General features: G+C 33.1%; 1 protein-coding gene across 2 annotated transcripts in view; it reads left to right on the plus strand.

Annotated features, from left to right (window-relative positions):
• LRP1B (LDL receptor related protein 1B) overlaps window positions 1-24,712 on the plus strand; it is a 1,768,615-nt gene that overhangs the window by 1,004,939 nt on the left and 738,964 nt on the right. For both annotated transcript variants that reach the window (XM_069473041.1, XM_069473049.1), the window contains exons 10-11: window positions 3,343-3,486; window positions 8,618-8,854. In XM_069473041.1, coding sequence (XP_069329142.1) covers window positions 3,343-3,486; window positions 8,618-8,854 — 381 coding nt within the window. The remainder of the gene's footprint in view (window positions 1-3,342; window positions 3,487-8,617; window positions 8,855-24,712) is intronic.

The following is a 24,712-nucleotide window of genomic DNA, read 5'->3' on the forward strand; positions in this document are numbered from 1 at the left end:
CCCTCACAAGTCTAAATGACAAATTGTTCAGTTCCTAGTGAATCGTTTCTACACCCATAGAATTGAAATGATGGCTAGATTTGGATTTAGGAAGAAGCTTTCAATTGTGATGTATGTAGACAGGAAGCCCAGATGCTAAAGGTTTTTTTTTGTTTGTTTGTTTTGGTATCATTTTGAGGACAAATTTCAAATCAAGTGACTGCCTTGCAATATCTGTCCAGTGTCTATTGTAGTCATTGGACTCTTGACTTACCATCCCAATTGTTCTTCAACATCTGTTAATTAAAAAAAAAATATTTTTTAATAAGAAGGCTGCAGTGTTTCAAAGTTTCTCTAAAACACAAATTTGTTTCCCTAAAACACAAATTAGTTATTTTTTATGGGAGGTTAGTGATGCTGTTCATCAACACAATTTAGGTTCAATCATATGTGGAATAATGTAATATAAAAAAACCACCAACCAAAATTTTTATCACCTTTTTTATACATATGCTTCAAATTAAAACTAATCTAGAATTATCTAAACATTAACATACATCCAGTTGAGGCAGTGTGTCATTACAAATATGTTTATAGCAAATTCAAATTTTGAATTGTGTAGATAACCTTATTAGAGTTAATATTAGGATGTATTCATTCATTAATTATTCATGGACCATCTACTGTGTGCCAGGAACTATTCTATGTGTGCTGGGAATACAGCAGTGAATAAAACAGAGAAAATATTCTTGCCTTTATGAGATTTACATCCTAGTGGAAAAGGTATATTAAATATAACTTAGTAAATTATGTATTATATTACAAGGTAGTAAGTATTATGGAAAAAATAATGTATGGAGCATAAAGTGTGTCAAGGGTGGGAGGAATTTGCAATGTTATATTGAATAGTCAGAGGAAGTCCCACTGAAAACATAGCATTGAATGAAGACTTGAAGTAATCCAGGAAGGGAGGCGTGGGGATATCTAGAGCAAAACCATTGCAGATAGAGGGATGAGCAAGCACAAAGGCCATGAGGAAAGAGCATGCCTAGATCCTTCAAGGAGCAGCAAGGAGACCTGTGTGTCTGCAGCAGAATGAACAAGGGAAAGAGAAATGAAGGAGGGCTATAACAAGTAGGGCCCTGTACACTGTTTTAAAAAGCTTTTGCTTATATTTTTGATGAGGCGGAGCATCCTTAGAAAGCATTAAACAGAAATGTCTCAAAGTCTCGTGATCTGACTGACATTTTTAAAGAATCAACATGGCTATTATGTTGACAATAGACTATGAGGAGAGGAGGGTAGAGGTTAGAGTAGATGGTGTATTAGACCAAGAGTAGTAGTGAAAGTGGTGAGAATTCATTAAATTTAGGGTTTATACAGAATTAGAGCCAATAGGATTTTCTGATAGATTGGGCGTGGAATATAAATAAAAAGGAAGTCAAGGATGACAATGGTTTAGCTAGAGCAATTGGAATAATAGAGTTATTTTTGAGATTGAGGAAACTATGGAGCAGATTTGGGGCAAAGATAACAAGTTTAATTTGCATTTTCAGATGTTTGTTATAAATTCAAATGGAAATATCAAAAAGGTATTTAAACATACAAATCTAGAGTCCAAGGAGGAAGTCCAAGTTGGAGATACCAATTTGGAAGTCATGGGCATATAGTTGGCATTTAAAGCCTTGGTGATGAATGTGAACATTAAAGAAGTAAATATAAGTGGAAATGAAAAGAATTCCATATAATGGACATTGGTGCACTCCAACAATAAGTCAAAGAAAGTACCAGTAACAAAAAGAGGATACTGAGAAGAAGCTTGTTAAATCCAATTGATCATTGAATTTAGCAGCATGAAGCTCTTTGGGATCTGACAAGGGCAGTTTCAGGGTGAAGTGAATATCTGAGTACAATGGGTTTGAGAGAGACAGGAAGGGAAAGAATTGTAGAAAGTGATCATAGATGACTTTGAGAAGTGTGGATGTAAGGTGAGGCAGAGAAAGGTGGAGCTAGTTGAAGGATTTCTGTGGGAATTTGGGTAAAAAAGATTTTTTTTTAAGATATAAAAATAATGGCACCTTTGCATGTTGATGGGCACCATCCAATGAAAAAGACAAAAGTGATGATGAAAGTGAGAAAGTGGAGAGTAGCATTAAAGGAGATGAAAGAAGATGGCAAGGTTGGAAAATAAAAGCAACATTTGTGGCAGGGGAAAAATAATTAAAACTGCATTTCACTCATCGTTCCACTTAGAGAATGAGGAATATGAAAAGAACAAGCAAAATCTTTAAAGGCATAGCAATTTTATTATTAAAAGAAAATTGCCATGGTATTAATCACAATTTCAACTAAGTGGTGATCTAAAATAAATATAATTATAATAATACATAAAATCTTACTGATTTTATACATACTATTCCTTTTCTCCTTGACCCATCTTTCTTTTTCTCATCATCTCCATTTGGTACTTTTCCCATTTTTTTCCTTCCTAACTCTACACTCACAATATCCTTCTACTCCTCATTTTCTATGCGTAAACTGAGCCTCCACCTTTTGGCAATTACAGTCACATGCCTCCACACACATTTTATTTTGTGGTAGGTTCTCAAAATGGCAGTAAACTTAAAATTTTAAAAAATAATTTGCCTCAGCACTTCTCAACACAGTACAGATAATCGCTAAATCCCATTTCTTCTAGTTCAGGTGCCAATATGATACATTGTTTTAAATGAAATCCTTTCTCTGCTTAACTACCTATGCCAGGATAATTTTTATGTATCTTTTTATATTTAAAAAATTCTTTATTAATAAAAGTACAAGAAATATGTGCAAAAAATCATGTTATTTTTATTTTGCTTACATGTGAACAGTTTAAATTAATAGAAACACATTGTATTTCTCAGAATTTTTTTTTTTAAATGCAGCCTTAGGATTTTTGCAAGTCCTTATCGCTTCTTATTTATTTATTTATTTTCCTTTTTTTTTAATTCAGGATATTATGGGGGTACAAACATTTTGGTTACATGAAAGGCATTTGCCTTGCTCAAGCCAGGGCTACAAGCATGTCCTCCTATACAGTGTGCCCCGTTTCCAATAGCTGTGGGTTTCCTCCCCAATCCCCTCTACCCCCCAACCCCTCACCCGCCTACCTGACTGGCACCCAGTGAGTATTACTACCAGTATACCTATCTCTTCTTGTATGGGTTTTAAACTCATTTCCATTTGATTATGGTACTAAATAGTTGGGTATACAAAATTTTGCTAAGAATTCTGTTCTTACACTGTAAAAGTTTTGACATGCTGATGCACATAATTAGTTTGTCTTTGGAGAATTTCACGCATCCTGTTTTTTATTTGTTGTAGTCAGAAGCAATGCATGTGAAGTGGATCCATCTGGAATGCCAGGGGGATGTTCACACATCTGTCTGCTCAGCAGCAGTTACAAAACACGGACCTGTCGCTGCAGGACTGGCTTCAACTTGGGAAGTGATGGCAGATCATGCAAAAGTATGTTGTGAAAATCAAACATTTGATTTTTGTAGCCAGAAGCTACCACTTCAGAATGGGACTTTTAGTATTAATTAGCAGCATGAATATCAGTATTACCAGGAGACTTAATCAGGTGAAATTTGTTTACAAATATATACTGGCCATTTTTCTCAAAATCAGTATTTAGCTTTCTTATGCAAGAATGTGAATGGGAAGTTAATCAGGCTGTAGAGTCACTGAATTTATTGATCTTAGAGAAACATACTTTAGGGAAGATTTTTAGGAAGATGCTTTCCTCAGTACCCTAAAGAATATGTTTGGGCTAATGAGCTAGAATCATTAGTTGACCAGATTTTCTCTAATCTGAACCAAGATGCTGCTCCTTAGTAACAGGTGTGTTGTTTGGACCGACAGAAATCCACATATAGCAAGGCTTCACTTTATCCAGAATGATTGGGATAATCATTAACTTCATAATTTAATATTTCAGGTAACTGAAGTTATACTAATTAAATATCAAAACTTTAACAATTTCATCAGTTTTCCAATCTGTTAGATATATCTTTGTTATATTTTTAAATATACCAAAATAATTTAATTGTTCTTTATTTAAATATGCTGGTAAGGATTTTAAAATGATATTTGTAACTTAATATTTTACACAAAAATTAGTTAAGTTCTTTGCTTGGGGTTTTGATAATCAGATATAGTTGGGTAGCTCTGGTAGAAATAGTGTCTATGTGGAGACTGTTGGTCTTTAAATATTCCCCAAATACCATTGTTTTAAAAGTTATGATGACTGCTTTTTGCAGTCAGTATCCAGTTTGTCTTTACCTTTGTCACAGTGACAGTTTTTTACTTCTTTCATTTTTCCCCTCTCTGCTCACAATCCTGCCATCTACTCCACTATCTTGTTATGTGATTTGCAGAGAACTGTGAAATGACACCACTAAATTTGTTAGAATTTTAAGTTGAAATGTTTAATGATAGTATAAGTAGTTTTATCAAGAACCTAATAGGCTCAAATATGATAAAATACATACATTTTAGTATTCTGTTTGCATTTTGATTTGTATTTCTTATTTTGCATGAAATTCTGGGAATGTAAAAATAACAGGTCTCATATTGTCGAGGGCTTCTGTATAATTCAGAACACTGAGTTTAAAGCCTCCAGATAAGAGCAGTTTTGGGTGTGGGTGCATGTGTGGGTGCATGTGTGTGTGCATGAGTGTGTGGTTTTTAAACTGATCTAGGTGCCACTTGGGAAGTGCTGGTAAGTCATGCAAAAGCATAATCACACATATATGCGTATGTGCATACATAGGTACACACATTTGGGGAAAAAACATAAGATCAGAATTGCATATGATTCACTGCAATCCCTAATGTATTGCCTCGTTAGGGTACATTTATAGCAATCAGAAACAACTATAGCTATTTTACGCAGAAAACGATTTAATGCAAATAGATGCTTAAGAAATCATTGAAAAGCTGGAAACAGTAACTTCTAGACTGAGCTTTTGGAACATTCCCCCAAACCACCACCAAACTAGCCTGGCTGAAAGCTGGAACATCTGCCACAGTGAGAAGCTAAGGCATCAAGAAGCCACAATGGAAATGTTAACTTCTAAAACATCATTTTTACTGAAATTCAGGGATTAGAAAGCTTGCACCACAACTATTAGCTACAGAATTATGTCACATCTGATAGTCCTTAACTGGCAAAAAAAAAAAAAAAAAGCACAAGAGTGAGAGTGTGAGAGAGAGAGAGAGAGAGAGAGAACCACTGTCCCTTGCCTCTCGATATTCACAAGTGTGAATGAAACAAGACTGCTGTGAAGAAATTCAATTTTTCCATTAGATGCATACCAGCAGAAGCTGCAAAAAGAGGACCCTTGCTTCACTTCCATATTCCAAACTTGAGCTAGTATATCTGATTTTAGGTACTAAATGAAAACCAGAAACCTTGGCTGTATGAGTGTTTGTGAAATGTCGGTCATACTTTCAATTGTCTGTAGTACAAGAAGATACTAGAAGAAACTTCTTTTTTGTTTGTTTGTTTGGTTCGTTTTTGCTTGTTTTTTCTTTTTTGAGACAGAGTCTTGCTCTGTCACCCAGACTGGTGTGCAGTGTGATCACAACTCACTACAACCTCCAACTCTCAGGGTCGAGCAATCCTCCTGGCTCAGTCTCCTGAGCAGCTAGGACTACAGGTGTGTGCCACCATGCCTGGCTAATGTTTTTATATATATATACACATATATATATATTTTTTTTTTTTTTGTAGAGACAGGGTCTTGGTATGTTGCCCAGGCTTAGAAGAAACTTTAAAGTAGATATAGAAGGATGCCCCCAAAATAGCTAAAAAAAAACAATGGGGGAAATAGCACTCTTATTGAAAACATACATGCATACATACACACACATACACACAAACACACATACATATTAAATCAATGAAGTAGAAAGTTTACCAATTACCAACTAAAACATCCAATAGAAATAAAAACAAAAACAAATGTTAGCAAGAATGAGTATTGTAAAACCTGCATTTTTATGCATTGTTAATAAATTGGAAATTTATATCACTGTTGGAAAAACATAGTAATACATATCATGAACACAAAACTGATAATATTGTTTGACAGGCTATCCTACTTTTGATTGAGGAAATTAATTATAAATGTATTTATAATACAAAAACTCAAAAACAATATAAATATTCAAATATAGGTAAGTAGCTGACTGTATTATATTGCCTTTCTAGTAGGGAGTATGCTGCCATTAAAAAGAATATTTTTGAAGATTTTTTAATAACTTGATAAAAAATAATTAAATTTAAAACATGCATATGTTAAGATCCAAGTTTTTGAAAAATGCAAAAGTATGTATCTATCTAATGTTGACAGAAAATATTAAGAAATTTTAAGTTTTCAAATGAATCAGTATTACTTTTTTTTTTTTTTTTTTGAGACGGAGTCTCACTGTTGCCTGGGCTAGAGTGCTGTGGTGTCAGCCTCGCTCACAGCAACCTCAAACTCCTGGGCTCAAGCAATCCTCCTGCCTCAGCCTCCCGAGTAGCTGGGACTACAGGTGTGTGCCACCATGCCCAGCTAATTTTTTCTATATATATTTTTAGTTGGCCAGATAATTTCTTTCTATTTTTGGTAGAAGAGACGGGGTCTCGCTCTTGCTCAGGCTGGTCTCGAACTCCTGACCTCAAGTGATCCACCAGCCTCGGCCTCCCAGAGTGCTGGGATTATAGGCGTGAGCCACCGCGCCCGGCCAGTATTACTTTTAAATCATATAAAATATTAGTTTTAAAAAAATCTTTGAAATCAGGTAGATACTGAGAGTCTGTGAGGGGCAATAAGGAAAACAATGTTAATATACTTTATCCTGTAATTTCATCTAAGAAAATGTGTGAAATGCTAGCTTGAAAAAATATGCTTGTCTCAGTATTATTATAATGTTGAAAACATGAAACCATTGAATTATGGCTTATTAAATTATCATATATCAAACAGCAAAAATTAAATGCTTAAAATAATGAATGTATCAACATAGAAAATAATATTTATGTTAAAATTAAACAATAATGGAATATAAAATTGAATGCCCTCTTGGATATAGGTAAATATATATTAGAAAAATAGCTAGATAAATTTGAAATAATCAAAGGAATACTATACAACAATGAAAATAAATGAACTATGACTACAACAGTTATGAATGAATATTAACAATATAATAAGAATACAATTAATTTAGAATTCACACATCTAATTTAAACATGTAAAATTAAACAATATGCTATTGGGAAATACACTATGTGTATGCTGAAATTCTTTTTAAAAATATACAATAAATACAACAATCAGGATATTGGATATTTCTGAGATGGAAGGCGGTGGGTTTGGGGCATGTCTTCCAACGTACTGGAGATCTGTGCTAAGTACCTGAGACCTGGTGTATTTTTACTTTGTATATTGACATATGTTATAAATATTCTTTTATATATATTTAATATTCAATAACACTAATTCTAAAAGAAAAACAAAAGAAAGGAAATACATAAAATGTTATAGTTTGTATTGAGAGCATTAGGTTTATGAGTAATTTTTTTTATTTTTTCTTTATTGTTTTCCCAATTTTCTATAATTTTCAATAATGTAATTATTTTACTTTACTAAGAATCTCAATTATTGTATTGTTATACAAGTACAGCTGAGCCTTTTGTGTCCTCAGTTTTATTAATAAAGCTCAGTATGTTTTCCCTTTTATATAAAGCAATTATTTCCTTTAAAATTATACGAAATAAAACAAGCATAAGATGCTCTAGTAATTGGAGAGTATTGCTTATATTTTCATATAGAAGTCTGAAAGAGTTAATTCACTCTGTAGAAAAACTATGTTGATTCTGACATTTTAAACTCAGGAGACAGTTTTTTGTTTGTGTTTTTTTTTTGTTTGTTTTTTGTTTTGTTTTGTTTTTGATAAGGCATGTGTTGTACATCAGAGTTATTGGGAGACAGCATCAACCTCTAGCTTTCAAATTAAGATTTGGAAAAATAAGTGATGCTATAACTGGCATTTCATTTCATTCTTAAAAGAATAAGGTACATGTTTGGGCAACTATAGTATATTCATATGCAAGTTGGTGATACTGTATGATTCTTTTTATTTGCCTCTGACAGTTTGTAGATGCAGACTCTGGGGTGGTATGTCTTAAATGTTCTGAAGTTTTTAGCATTGTCAAATATAATGAATGCTATAGTTAGTATCTACAAAAAGTGTTAAGATTGTAATAAATTATAAAATTAAATGTGCCAGATGTTTTAATAAATGCCCATTTTACAAGTTACAATTTATCCAATGATCAGTCATGTTTTTGCTATACAGACAGTTACAGACAAAAGAATAATTAACTAAATGTAACTCATTCATGGAAGTAATTTCTGTTTTAATTAAAGTAATGCAATTAGCTGGCCTTCTTGCATCAAGATACAATTGGCATATTTTAGAGTTTAATTTTTAGTATTGAATTTAAAAAACACTAATTGTGCCAGTTAATTAAACAGTGGCATTATGCAGTGTAGAGAAGATTAGACAGCATCAGTTGTTTATGTTTGTAATCTTTCTTCTGCAGGACCAAAGAATGAGTTGTTCCTCTTTTATGGGAAAGGACGCCCTGGAATTGTTAGAGGAATGGACTTGAATACGAAGATAGCTGATGAATACATGATCCCCATAGAAAATCTGGTAAACCCTCGTGCTTTAGATTTTCACGCAGAAACCAATTATATCTACTTTGCTGACACCACCAGTTTCCTAATTGGCCGGCAGAAGATAGATGGCACAGAACGAGAAACCATTCTGAAAGATGGTAAGTGACACTGTGTGACATTAACATCAAACTGCCCAGAAATAAAGAACTTTAAAAGGATAAATCCAGTATATCAGACTAGCTTTAACCAGAACCCAAGTTCTTCTTGGTTTAAAAATATTTGTTAATTTTATTTCTTCAGTAACATTATTTCTCCATGTTTTTCACATACCGGTGAATTAAAGCCTTCATTATTAAATTGAACCTGCAATTGTCCACTACATTTTAAATATTATAGGAATTAAATGGAGCTATTATGCATCTTCTGGGAAAATGTCGATTTATAATGACACGTTTACAGAGCTATAAGGTAGAACATAAGATTTAACACGACATTGGAGAATTGTAATATTTGGTTCTCATTAGAATTACTGGTCATGTCACTCAAAATACATTAAATGATGTCCCTATTGTCATCACAGTTCTTGCATTTTGTTTTTTACTTTACAAATTAATTAAAATGGAGTTTCTAGAATTTCACTTGAAATATCAGTATCTCCAGAGAAACTGAAATTATTTATACCTATTTTTATTTATAAATACATATATGAAGTTATATGCATGCCAATGTGTATGCATATTCTTTATTAAAATCAATGCATTTCATAAATTTTTTGGTTTAGGAATAACCAATCAAATAACAAAAGAATATAACTTTAGCATAGGTAGAAAATATATCTAATAATCAAGCAAACCACATCTTTTACTGGATATCAGTCATCTTTAGTCATGTTAACTAATGATTCTGGACCTCAATTTTTTTCATATATAAAGTTTTCTTACTTCTTGAATCTTTTAGAAATACATTATTTAAGGAACATTAATGATATGCTTGTTATATGAAAGACACTGTACTAGCTATCACAGGAGATAAAAGGAATTTGAGAAAATGGCTCCTGCCTTCAGGGAGTTCATAATCTACCTTTGGAGATGATATAAGCACACAAAAAATTTTAAAAGCATTGCAAAATTTAATTAACAAGTTCAAAGCTGTCTCAAAGAAATATATGATTAATGTAGAATGCCCATGTAATGGAAATACACAGGAAGGGAGATATCTTTATGTGGGCACACTCAGAGAACTCCTTGTGCAGGAGGCGGTATCTGTCTAGACCTTAAAGGAGAAATGTTAAAGTGTGAGAGGAGGATATTTCTGCAACCAGAAATTTCATGGGGGCAAAAAAAAAAAAAAAAAAAAAAAAAAAAAAGCCCAGTCTCCAGAAAAAGGATGTGGAGAATCTAAATGGATCACTACTGGGGGGTTTATTGGCAGGTAATAGTGACAGAAGGGATGGGGAAAGTGAAAGGTGATAAAATGAAAGGTCTTTGAATGGGAGGTGAAAGGGTTTGGATAAAATCCTGAAGTAGTAAGAGGCAAGAAATAATTTTGAGTCAAAGAATAATGTGAATGAAGTGATATTTTAGAAGGATCAATCTGGTGGTAGAGTGCAGAATGACTGAGAGAGAAGAAGAGAAAATAAAAGCAGCGAGATGGACTAAAATTATTTACAACATAAATGGTAATGAATGGTGAACTCTCCACTCTTTTAGAGGGAATGAGGGGAGCATGGGAAGATTATTCATTCAACACAGCTTTACTTTAAAGAAAATCTTTCATGATAAAAAGTACATTCTCCATGAATTTTAAATGAAATGCTAAAATGAAAAATATTCCTGTTTTTTCCCTTTTTTATAGTTTATTGATTAAGGCAATATAAATCCACCATGATTTAAAATTCCTAAGGAGTATCTAATTAAAGTTAAGATTTCTGCTTTAAATTGGATGTGACAGAGCCTGTCTGCCTACTTTTTTCTATAATGTTATAGCAGATGACAGGGGCTTGATAGTTTTAGAAGGACAATAGACTTGCACATTCTCTCTAGGTAGATACATTTGGATTATTCTTTTTGACCCAGACACTTTCAAGAGGGACGATATGTAATATATTACATTTCCTTTTTAAAAGCATCAGTTCCTGTGCTATGAGTGTTCCAGCTAATAATCCTCACTTTGAGAACAATATTTTATCAATAACATTAGAGGTTCTTTGCATTCCACCACAACAGAGATCAACTCTAATAGCCACATGACCGCCAGGCACATCTCACGGTGCTGCTTTGGCAGCGTAAAGGTGATAGAACAGTTTGCAGATTTTACACCTGAAATATATTTACCATTTTGATATTTCTGTACAAGGAACAACTTACTGTCTTTTTGTTGATTGTTTCTTTTTTTTTCCTTTAAGGAGAATAATAATACACATTACAAGATTAATATGTCAAAACAGAAACTTAGGTTTAACAAATGACAACTTGTGATTCTTAGTATTAGAAAAATGAAATATCTGTATTCACTTATTTAGCTAGATTCTCTACCATCCAACCTGAAGACTGAGAAGAAATGCTTAGTTTGACAAATGATTTTGTAAGCTTGGTAGAAATTTTGAGTCTTGGGATAAATTTGTATAGTTTGAATTAAAAGGCTATGAAGATTTTGCTATTTTTAAATAAAATATAAATATCTTGGACATTTTGGGTATAAGCTCAAATACTTTCTATAAAGAAAAAAAACAACATTTCCTAAAACAATCTATCTCCATTTATTCTTTGACTTTTTTTCCTCCCAAAAGTTTGTTGAAAACCCCACTAATGTTTCATATCTTATTGGCTTTGATTGTGTAATCTTGTGGGCCAAACAAGTAGTTAAATAAATGCCATCTGAGGTACTTACACATATCACAATACTTACTGAAAATACTTGTAAAATGAAAACATATTACTGATTTAATAAAAATAAATGTCTATAATATAAGGGCAAAATACTAACCCATGTGTATTTTTTTTATCCTCCTAGAATTTTTGCCAATTTCTTTGTAAAATTCATACTCTCTCTTTTTTAAAATTAATTCCTTGGTTTATTCTTTGTTGAGGCAATAAAAAGTGAATGCCGTTTCTGGGCCAGGTGCTGTTCTAGGTACTGAGAATGATGCAGTGAAGAGAACAAAGGTTAATATTTAGCTTTATATCAAAATAGTGGGAAGCAGATAATAAGTAAACACACAAATGAACAAGATAATGGTAAGTGTTTTAAAGAAAATAAAGTAGGGGACTGTGGTAGAAAGTAAAAGAAATATCAATAGGAGACAATATTAGATTCAATAGTCAAAGAATTTAAATTAGCCGTTCTTGCCAGGTTTAATTGTTACTTTCTCTAAGAGAATAGATGGATGCTCTTTATATGATGGGATACATTTTTATCTTCTTGAGTGTATTTTCCAAGCTTCATTTTTCCTTGTAGTATGAATTACAAATTTTAACAGAAAGAAAACTATGTAGAAATAATAATTTACTCTTCAACATATTGTCACATATATTCCATTAGTGCAGCTCTTGTTTTTAAACTGTGGAAATTAATTTTACTCAAATACATATATCCAAATAGAAGGGATGCCAACATAACCTTTCATATCTTTAAAGTATTAAAAAATATGAAACATTTTCCCTGAGTTTGAAAGATATTAATGCCTGTAGCTATAACAGAAAAATGGTTGTTTCAATAGATTCCATTGTTAAACTGGGGACTTGAGGTCACCATTTTATATAACACATAAGCAATTTGTTTCAAAATTAATATATAGGGATAACATGGGTTGACAAGTGTGTTAATATTTGCCACTCATTTTGTTGTAGCATCGATGACCTAAGATCCATTTCTTCTACTTCATCATGCTACAATGCAAACATAAGATTTATATAACTATAGTTCCTCCCAGCTGTGATTTTTATAACTTAAAATAAATTGTGGGCCCAAGAATACAAAAATTGACCTTACTTATAGTTAAGGCAAGTTTGCCAAAACATTCTGTCCTCTAGATGTCTTCTTAATTTTAGACTATACCACCTTATTTTCTGATGGTAAAATTAATGACAGCAATGACAGCTAACCTTTGATGAGAATTTGCTGTGTATCAGGATTGCTCACTTCGTGTGCATTATCCCATTTAATCCACTCAACAACTCCCTGAGGTCAGCAACATCATTAGCTCCATTTCATAGATTGCAAATTGAGACTCTTGAGGATGAAGTACTTTATCACAGTCACATATCTAGTAAGTGATACATCTTGTCGAGAACTTTGAAAGCTCTGAGATTTTATTATGCATACAAGCTAAAAAGTTAGCCAGTTACACTTTCGTGGATGCTGGAAGAAGACGTGAAACTTCTGAGCAGTGTGATGAAATCTCATGCTGTTGCACTCAGTCCTACCCTGGATGTGAATCGTCCCTTTGTCCAGTGTATCCATGATGTATATGCCACCTGCCCGTTAGTCACTTAGAATCCATCAAGGTTACCAGACTGAGAGATCACAAGAAGTATGAGTACTCACACTACTCAGAATGGCAGACAATTTAAAACTTATGAATTGTATATTTCTGGAATTTTTGATTTATTATTTTCAGACTACATTTGACCACAGGTAACTGAGACTGTGGAAAGTGAAATCACAGATAAGGAGAGACTATTGTATTATTATACATATGATTGTTACATTAATAAATATTCTGATCAGTGATATTTTTTACATACCTAAAATAAATTACCAAGTTTCCACATGAATTCAAATAAAAGAAATATATTTAACCCAGTTACTTTATTATTCTTAGCATTATGGAATTCTTATTTGCTATTTCAGAAATCACTTGGGAATTCTTCATCTACTTAGGGCTACTGTTATAAACATTAACTATGATTGTACTGTTCCTTAGCTTGTTTAATACAAATTTCTGATAAAAAAAATTGATAAATCACACTAGATTGACTTTACTTTGGAGGTTACAATGTATGAAACACTAGCTCAAATTGTGGGACTGGATAATATCCACAAGACAAACTGAGAAAGTTCCCATGAAACTAGCTGTTATGAAAATATTTTAGGAAATGTAAATAGTCATTATCCATGTAACCAGTATGTTGAAAAATGAGACTCTAACATGTCTAAAGCATAACTATTTTTGCCTCTCATTGATCTTTAAAATGTATTTAGTAATATTTCCTACTCCAGATCAAACTTTGGTCAAATCCCATTCCTTTTTGCTCACAACTAGGTAACAGACAGACCTATTAGTCAGTTTAAGTCAGAAGCATAATCTTGGTTTTGTAATTAGAATGCATAATCCACTATATTTAAATATATATAAAAATTCTAAACTCAATGCATCATCACTTCTACCCTGCTCCCTACTAGTGAGTGCTGCCTTACTACTAGAAGCCTGGAAAAAGAGGTCATATTTGGTTCGTTCTGTGTCTGTCTACTCTGAATTTAATTTTCTCACTTCTCCTCACAGCTTACTAGTTAGTTTCTGATGCCCACTCACTTCTCAGTATTGATCGGAAGAGGTAAGAGTGGTGGAGAAATAAGGAAATAAGAAGGGTCTTATTTAAACTAGTTCCAATGTACACTGGCCTCTTTGTGAGACTGGTAGATCTTTAAAACAGACTCTCCTGAGGGGTGTGGATACGTGTGTGTGTCTGTTTTTCTATGTGTTTGTGTCTGTGTTCACACAAGCTTTTTGGAGGCTTTCTGGGGCCTCTCTCTAATTTCATTTCCCTTGGCCAAAGTGCCTAAAACTCTTGCTTGTGACTTTGTATCCCTGAATGTCTATCTTCTTATTGTTTGGGTCCTTGTACCCTGCTGCACAACCTTGTTGCACTAGAACAAAGACATCAATATGCCAGAATTCTGTCCTGCATGGTCCACATTTGGTCCACAATATTATTTGGGGAAGCTTTTGCCCTAATAAACTCTGGAAGTGCAGATATAGTGCAAATCAGCCAACACTCTCCTGCCACTAGAATTTACTTTACATATCTCCAGTGTGAGCCAGATGTGAGACATTCTGAGGTGTGTTTAATGCATGTGGAAAAGCCAGCTGTAGAGAAACTCAGTTCAAAGCTCTATTAGAGGCAACAGAATAGTTCTATTACTAGAGTTGAGGTGAAAAGCATTCCTCCATCCTCTCTTTCCTACCTCAGAGATTCAGATATGTAAAATTGATGCCTGGATAAAAAGCATATTAATTATCAATTTATTATTGTAAAGGATTTGGTTAATCAAGTAATTGGGCTGGATTTGGATTTTGTTTTCACTATAGTTATCTTTGGTGAAGCAAAGTTTTCACATCCTTCCATTAGTGGACTGAGATGCCACCTTGTGCTTGATGTGGGGCCTGGAAAATCCCTGCATGGCTGCCTCATCAAAGGATCTCAATCCACAGTTTTGTTCTTCCTTGAATGGTAGACTGCGGTGACCTGTTACTAAGTGGGAGATTCATGGCGGGTGCAAAAGGGGGGTTCTCCATTCTCTTGTTACAGTCTTGGTGTTAGGTCATGGTCTGGGTTTTGAAGGTGGGTTTTTCTCCTCCCATGGCAGCAAAACTCTGCCTTATATCTGGGGGAACTCTTTGACAGGAGATAATCTTCTGCCCCACCCCCAGGATAGCAAACATCTGTTTTTTGTATCAATCCAGAATTCTTGGTCCAAGTACCTTTTTGCCCCTCCTGCAGAATCAGACAGATTTTGCTCCTATTCTTCCCCAGTGTTGGTATATCTCTGTCTGGGATCAGTGACAATAGAATTTCTACCCTTTTCCAAATAATAGACTAGTGTTGCCTGTTATGAGTAACAAGCTTGTGGTAGGACGAGGGGGGTTTTCTTATCCCTCCCTCAGGGACGTATGACTTGGCTTCTACCCCTCCCTCAGTGATGGCTTACCTTTGTAGCTTACCTTGCTGTTGGGCGAGAAAAGGTTTCCTGCTCCTTTTCTAGTGGCAGATGATTGTTTTACACCTCATTCACAGGATCCTTGTCTGTTTCTGGGAGTTGGAAGGTCTTCTTTCCCTCCCCAGTGGTTTAAGGGCTTTCCTTTGGGTGAGAGAAGAGTCTGGGGATTGGGTGGGGTTTCACATTTATAAGAAACTCAGAGGTCACTCTCAGGTTTCCTCTTCTGCTTTCTATCCTTCTCTTGTGAACTCTTTGAAAGGAATCCTTTGTGTCAGGCGTTCCCAGGAATTGTAAACTCTTACATCAAACCACAATAGGTTTTAAAAATGTTTTACCATTTTAGCTTTTTAAAAAATCTGCTTTCTCCTGCACTCTGCCAAAGGAACAATTCATTGTTCTGTTTTTTTTTCAGGAAGAGGACTGTCATCTTTTGCACTTCATTTAATTTTGTTGTCTTGGGATCTCAGATTTTGTTTGGACTCAAGAAAAGTTGGGATCTTGCAAATTAGTGGGTTTTCTCTTACTATTATGTGTTTCAACATTCTTGTGTGGCTTTCTGCATCTTAAGTGAAGCCAAACTCTGAATGTTTGTAAATCATTAATGCAAATAAGAATCTGAAGAGTAAGATTGAAATACTTTTAAAACCCGATTTCTCCCCCTTTACCTGAGCATTACAATCAATCAAAAAAAATAGCTGTATACGTCTCTGAATATATATGAATCCTTTGTGATGTTTTTAAACATCCACAGTTTACACCTAAAGACATTTCACTTGATGGAAAAAGATTTAAGTGTTTTCTACTTTCAATAAGTTCATTTTGTATCATTTTTTGACCAAAAAATAAAAGTAGCAGTGGGAGTTTTCAGTTTACAAAAAGGAAATTAGTTTATGTACTACGTTACCAGAAAAAAATTGTTATGTAAAAAGATGATACAGGATGATATGATTGAGGGTTATCTAAAAATCTGATCTTTGTTATTAAGATTTCCATTCATTTACCTACAAAAAACATTTAATTGTCAAACATTCATCAGATAGTAGACAAGATATTCATCTGAAAATGTGATTGTTATTCTCAAAGAGTTTGCATTCTTGCTTAATGCATCTGTCAAATAACTAATAAGGCTAAAGACTAAATATAAGGCTAAGCAAATAATTTGACTTTATACTCTATAACCATAAAAATTACTGAAATGATATTTTTAACAAAATAAATGAATAAAACAACTGGGAAATTGAAAAGTATACCATCAGTGATCAAAAATAATGAGAATTTCCTAGGTAGAATGCAGATTGAACCAGACTGACAAGAGCACTAGAAACCATAGCCTAAACACCACAGATGTAAAATTGAAATATGAGGGATGAGAAAGAGAAACCCCATGGTCTTAATAAAAACTAAAAGAGATGAAAAAAGGCCTTAAGGCAATCTTTAAAGCATTTAATAATTAACTACACTTAAAATAATGGGTCCAGTTCAATTCATTCCCCTCACAGTAATTATACCCCTAGCAGCAAACACAAAGAATGGAATTGGAATGATTATATATTCATTTGGAAGGAAAAAAAGTTAAAGTTTTACCTCAAGAGTTATGTAAAAATAAATATGAAAAAGCACAAAAATATAAAATTTAGGAAATATGGGTTTTTTTTTTAATGGTATTGGCATGTGGAATATTTTAAGACACAAAAGCTGGAAACTATTGAAAAAACATTTTAATTTTTTTAAAAACCCACATTTTTATAACAAAAGACATTATGAGCCAGTGAAATCACAGAGTGTAAACTAGGCAGAAATATTCTCAACATATAGAATAGAAAAAAGTGATTACAAAATAAATAAATACAAACTATATCAGAAAAAAAGATTTATTAAGACAATTCACAGAAGAAATACAATTTTTCCAAATAGGCCTATGGAGAGGAACTTAATATCATACTAATCACAAAAATATAAATTAACACAATAATCTGATTTTTACCACATCCATCAGATTAAAAAATAAAAGTTTAATAATACATAATATTAATGAGAACATAAGAAAATATTTCCCACACTACTAGGGAGAATATACATTGCTACATTGATTTTGAAACATCTATCAAAACAGATATGGTACATATGATTCAACCCAACACTTCTACTATTAGCTATTCTATAGAAGCACATATACGTTCGAAAAGGAGCTTTATTTGTAATAATGAAGAAATTGGAAACAATGTAAATGTGTATCAAAATAGGCATGATTCATTTATGTTACGAATAATTGTAAATAGCAGTTAAAATGCATCAAGTAGAGCTATGTACACTTACATCAACAAACTCTGAGACAAACTGATAAATAGACAAAGTGAGTTAACATTTTTTGCAAGATGATCTTATTTAGGTAAGTAAATCAAAAATTTGGGGAAGGATCAATAAACTATTTATAGTGATTACTTCTAGCGAGGGCCATGCGAATTATTTCATTCATATCTGACTGCCCTTTTAAATGTGTACAACATAATATGCATTCATATCTTAAGCAAGAATTATAAAGAAAATGATGATTACAAAGTAAAGAAATGCAATTATGTGTAACTATGTGCATACAAGTTGTTTTGTGCAACTAGTAAAGCTATAATCATTTTTGTTCACATTAATATAAGTTGATTACTTCAAACATGAATGGTTTCTTTAAAAAATTAACAGCCCTAAGTTTTCATCTTACCTCCTAGGTGATATTTTATTTTAGTTTGCTTTTGGCCCTTTCTTCAAAATCTTTATACCATTGAATTTTTTTCTTTTATATTTAATGAATGAAAATCTTATTAAATAAAGATGAGATTTTTAGATAACCCTTAATCATATTATCCTGTACCATCTCTTTAAATAACAGAAATGTATAAATCAATTTATGTATGTATAAATCAATTTTTCTTTTTGTAGAGTGAAAATTCTCACTGCTACTTTTATTTTTTTTGGATAAAAATAATGCAAAAGTTTTAGGTTTTGTTCTTTTTTTTTTTTTTTTTTTCCTAAATAAAGGTCTGTCTTGTTGTGGACTAGTTGTGCTATAAGCTGGCTCTTCTATCTTCACAAATATCTCAGTCATAACTTAACCAGTTATTAAAAAAAATAGCTTCAGAACTAAATTTTTTTTGTAACCTACACGTAATTATTTTGGGAAGTCCTATATAGCATTTTGCTCTGAGACTATCCAGAGGAATATAAAAATCAGATGGACCAAAAGGGAGACATCAAATTTTGTACTATAATTAGCCTCCTTTTTTCATTTTAAAGATGAAATATTCAATAAAAAATTTGAAGATTAGATATAGAATTAAAATAATCAAAACTATCAACCTGAGGTAATTAAGTTATACTCTTGAATTCTATAATTTGATGAAGGTTTTATAATTTTTATTCCCTCATAATACATATATATGTGTGTGTGATAATATATATGTGGCATGTATGTCAATATATGTTGTTCCTCCAGGAAAATAATGATTATTTTTGCACATATCATGGTCTCACCACTTAAATTTATATTATAGACCTAGTTAAATCATATCTGTTTGCCAAACCTTTGTTGTTAAATAACAATAGCATTTACTAAGCTCCTAGTATGTACCAGGTATGTCATATAAATTATTCTGAATCCTCAGGCTGACCCTTTAATATTAAACATTAGTGGTTTCTTCTCAATTTAGAGACCTAGGTCTTATAGGAGTTAAGGAATGTTCTCTTATAACTCAATTGGTCATATACTAGGCTGTGATTTGAACTTGGTTGTCTGATCTCAGAACTCTAAAGTGCATTCCTCTTTCTAACATACCAAAATACCTTCCTTAGTCATCCTGTTCATAAATAAGTGTAGGATGGGGATGATCACAAAAGAGTTGATTACAGAAATTTGGTAATGGTAATATCCTTAAAGATCATGTAACATAGTGCAAAGATTAAATAGGTTAAGTGTGAGTCAAATGTCTGAGTTTTAATTCTGCTTCATAACTTATTAGCTGTGTAACCTTGGGTAGTTTCTAAAACCTCTCTAAACTTTGGTTTCTACATCTGTAAGAGGCGAATAATTTTTCTCAGTTGCTCTGAGGATTAAGAGATATCATGTTTGTAAAGCACTTAGTATATGATAGGTATTTAATAAAGAAATGGCTGGAATATATATATTTCTCTAATTCCATATAGAAAGCCAAATGAATCTAGATGGGATATATCATTTGCCAAAGGTGTAAGGGATAATTAGCATCAGAGCTATAACTGATATCTCCAAATCCCAGTTTATATTCCTATGATCTTCCCACTATTTAGTATGTTAGACCATCATTTCTAAAATATGTAAATTCTGCAATAATTATGTTCTGGGACAACTGTGAAGTTCATATTAATTTGATCATTTAAATAGATGGAGAAAAAGCTGCTTTCCTAGGAAGTATTTCACTTTTTTCCCAGAATCTTCAGAACTATAATCCAGAAGAGATACACGATGACTATTAAAATATTGTGGGTTCTTTAAAAAAATAATCTATGATGTAGAAAGATGCATATATCACATACTTTGTTTCAAACTATGAACAAACTCATTATGGAAAGACAAATCTATGTCTTATAAAATAACTTTTAATAATGTTAATTGGAATAATAGAACATTTGCTACAACATCGGTATATACAATCGCAGGGCTTTTTTCCCCCTTTACTGTTTGAATTAGGAGTTTCTGATCTGTGGTAGTAGAATATGAATTATTCTTTACTGGATATAATTTACCTGTCATTACATTACTGACATACCAAATTCCCTAGCACATTAAATATTAAGAGGGTAAGCAAGGAAAATGTTTTATTTTTTATTGACTTTTACATTGCATAGTACTTTTCAAGTAGTAATATTTTTGTCATCTAGGTTGTTTATTTAAGTGAATAATCTCTCCAAATTTTGCTTTTGGTGCTCCTGAGAGTAGCAATGGCATATGTCAAATATGAGGTATGATATATCTTAGTCTCATTAAATGATATGTCTCTATGGAGAAATCTAGGTATGCTCTTATGTGTGATTTTTCTCTCAGACTCTTGTATGTGGTATATATAATAAACAATATGAAAATGTCAGTTGTACATTTTTCCATAGTCCCAAATATCTGAATACATTTACAAATCTGGAAGTTTAATATTTATCTTCTAGGTATTTGGCCTCTCTGAAAATATTGGAATGATAATTATATTGAAATAGTAGGAAATTATTCTTCACTGATATTCTGGACATAGGGGCTAAGGCCCTGTTGATTCTCTGTTACTTCTTTCCTTCTACCAGTTTTATAGTGTTTGCGTTCATTTATTAAATTTTTTTCCATTTTACAAATATTTACCAAGCCTATAATGCTGGTCTTTACTAGGGGTTACAAGCATGAATTTTACTTCTATCCTGCCCTTCTATTCTATATAGACAAGTGGAAAAGTTGGCCTGTCCACCTTCAGTAAACTTAACAAGGCAATGTGGTGTCAGGAATGAGATGCAGGTAGAGTACTAAGGGAGTTTAGAGAAGAGAGATTAATCTTACAGGGAGAATGAGAGATTGACCTTGCTGGAAGTGAAGGATTTAGAAAATGGCAAGATGTAGAAAAAGAGAGGTAAGAGAAAGAGAAAAATGACACAGCAATGGGAAGTAAAATATGCATACTGGTGTAGGGAAATGAGCTAACATTGCTAATGTTTATTAAATCCTGTTGTTGCTAGATGCCTTGTACGTGTTATTTCACTTGATATTCACAAGAACCAAATAAAGTGAATTCTTATAAAATTGTTTTTAAAGACAAAAATGAAAGTCATCTAGAAAGTAAAGAAGATGCTTTCTCTCTGACAGCAAAATTCATGTTTCTTTTCCAGTATCGCACATCAATTAGCTAACAGTGGCATAATACACTTATAATCTGATGCTTGGATCATAGGGCTTCTAAAGGAGATTAGTGGCAAATTATTATGGAAGGTCTTGAATGTTATTAGAAGGAGAGTGAGAATTATTCATGTAGCGATGGTGAGTCATTCATTTATGCATTCATTCATGTAAACAATATTTATTAAGATCATATATTAATGATATACAGGCAAACTTTTAAGTCCTGGGGATACACTAGTGAACAAGACAAACAATATCATGGAAACAACAGATTGGAAGGTATCTTGAAAACATGAGTTTCATATGTGACTAAAAAGAGGGGGGACATTACCCTAAAGTCTTCTATTCAATATGTTTTATTGTTTAATGGAAGTTACATTTATTTCTCAAATTTATGATACCAAACTAGCATATGGTATATCTTTATCCCAGATCAGGTTTATTCTAGACTCAGGCATAGATTGGGACACAATATTGTGTATCCTCATACTTTTTGCTCCCCTCAAAAAAACAAAACAACAACAAAAAAAAAACTCTCTTTTATCTATTCACTTTAGTTTTCTTTTCACTGTTCCTACACAATTGAAAACAATCAAAGTTCTGATCACAATATGTGTTTTTGGCTGAGTTTTTCAGAGATATAAAATAAAAAAAATGTAGATGTCATCAAATGTAGTGCAGCATGCAATATTTAGAAAACTCGAAGGCCTATTGTAATGATATTAGTATATTTAATGTGTGGCGATGGTCTGATAAGCATGAAATATTTTAATACATATCTGTTCTCTTCTTTGATGAGTACAAATTTGCCTTTATAGGATACAAGTGTATTCTTATCTCCAGATTTGGCACTTTTATCTCTGTTATTAAGATGAGTTTTTATAAATCTTTATTCTATATCACAGAAAATGTGCATGTTTTCAATAAAAAAATTGCCTTGATATTTTAGTTGTTAAAGTATTTATAATTTGTCTTAAGTAAAGGAATTTCATTGTTTCAGGTAAAAAAAAATATCCTTTTTAAAAATTTAAAATAAAAACATACATGGATAATACATTATTCTGAGACAAATATTTTCAAAATATTTGTCACTATAAGTACCCATAAAACAATTAACATTTCTCCTTCCAAAGTATTTTGTATATGCAGAATTTCCATAAATTTGACCCACTCTGAGATTGCATATTTGAAAAAAGTATAATAGTTTCTGTTTATACTAGCCAGAAAACATAGTTTAATAATATTATACAATTTTGTCAACAAATATTGCCAGGAAATTTCATTTAAAGGCAAGAAAATTCACATTTAGAGAAATCAAATTGGACTAAAAACGTCTGAGAAATATCACTCACTCTCAAGGTACAACTTCTACCTCATAGAGCAGTGGTAATTTTTCTTACTGGACATTTGGAATTACCTGGAATCATTTTTGGTTGTTACAACTGGAAAGGGACCTGCCACCACTGCATAGGTGCTGAAAGTAGAAAATGAGACAATGAGACTTAGGACCTTTTATTGCTCACAGCACAGCAAACAGCATGAGTATTAGCATAGTTGCACTGGTTCCCTTGTCCTCAGGTCTCATGTAGCGACATGATGGGCCTGGATGAAGGCTGAGCAAGCAGTGGGTTGTACCACAGACGAGGACCCCAGGGCCTAGGCATCAGAAATTTTTGAGAAAGCAGCCAACATTGTAGCAAAAGACAAGCTCTCTAGTCACCCTCCCTTGTGGAATAAGAAGTTACACAGTAGTTGCCCTGTGGTCTCCTTGACTTATTTAGTGGTATATGTGACTAGCAATAGAAATTGTTCAACTAGCAATAGAAATTGTTCGATATCAGAAAACAGATAAACCTTACAGTTTGGCAAACTCAGCAATAATGTGGAGGGACATTCAAGGCTCAACTGGGACTGCCTCTCTCAACACTCATAAATAAGGCCCTGCAAATAAGTATGAGTCATAGTAAGGACCCACTTATCTCTATTTTTCATAAGAGTTTCAGGTAAAAAAACACCTCAAAAGTGTCCACATGATGACCTTTAAGTTTATAGGGGGGATATTCTGTTTAAGTTGTTTTTCTGCTACAGAATATGTAATACCCCTGTGACTGCTCTCCAATTCTCTTTGTCATCTTCTGAGCACTCTGGGCATGATCTCACCTCAGGGCATTTGCATGTCTGGAATGTTCTTCCACCAGATCTATCCTCATGCCTCTCTTCCTTACCTCCTGGAGGTCTTCCTAATCTCATAGATTACTTCCTCAGCCTTTTCTGGCCGGCCCAATAATACTGCCTACCCACATATTCACCCAGCCCAACTCTTTATCCCCTTTCCTTGGTTAGTTTTCTCTCTAGTGCTTATCCTAGGTATGTATTAATTGTTGGTTGTCTTGTTACAAGAATGTAAGCTTCAATAGGTCAGAGATTTTTGTTTGTTTTGCTTGTTATAGATCCTTAGGGCCTACAACAGTGCCTGGCATGTGTTAGTTATACAATAAACGTTCATTAAATAGATGAATGGGTACATTAGTTTGATTGCCATTACTTTAAAAATAGTAATTGAACAGATTAAAGGGAACTAAGAATGACTAGAGAATGATTACTTTTGTTCTATAATAAGGAATAATAAGATCAATTATTATTATTTTTTGATTGTCTGAAAACTTATTTTGGTGTTCACTGAATTTGACTAAGAATGATCTTCCCTGATAATTTTTCAGGAATCTTGTGAAATTTTACATACTTCTCATGATTTATTTGAATGTCTGTAACATTTTTTATGAAAAAATTTAGATTATGACTTTTAGTTAATACACACAAAATATCTTTATCTTTTTTTTTTTTCTTTTCTTTTTTTTTTTATTTCATCTTGTTATGGGGGATACAGAATTGCAGGTTACATACGTTGCCCATGTACCGCCTTTCCCCCCAAGCCAGAGCTCCAGGCGTGTCTGTTCCCCAGGTCGTGCGCATTGCACCCATCATGTAGGTATATGTCCCTCCCCCCCCACCCCCCCTTCCCGAGTCAGCACCTTCAAGTGTTACCACTCCCCAAACGGTGCGCAATGCACTCATTGTGTAGGCATACCCCCATCCCCTCCCCCGCCCCCCACCTCAGTCTGATATCCGATTGGTGTCGTTCCTAGATGTGTATTTAGGTGATGTTCAGGGAAACTAATTT

The sequence above is a fragment of the Eulemur rufifrons genome, chromosome 1 (genome assembly GCF_041146395.1).
Source record: "Eulemur rufifrons isolate Redbay chromosome 1, OSU_ERuf_1, whole genome shotgun sequence".
Taxonomy (NCBI): domain Eukaryota; kingdom Metazoa; phylum Chordata; class Mammalia; order Primates; family Lemuridae; genus Eulemur; species Eulemur rufifrons.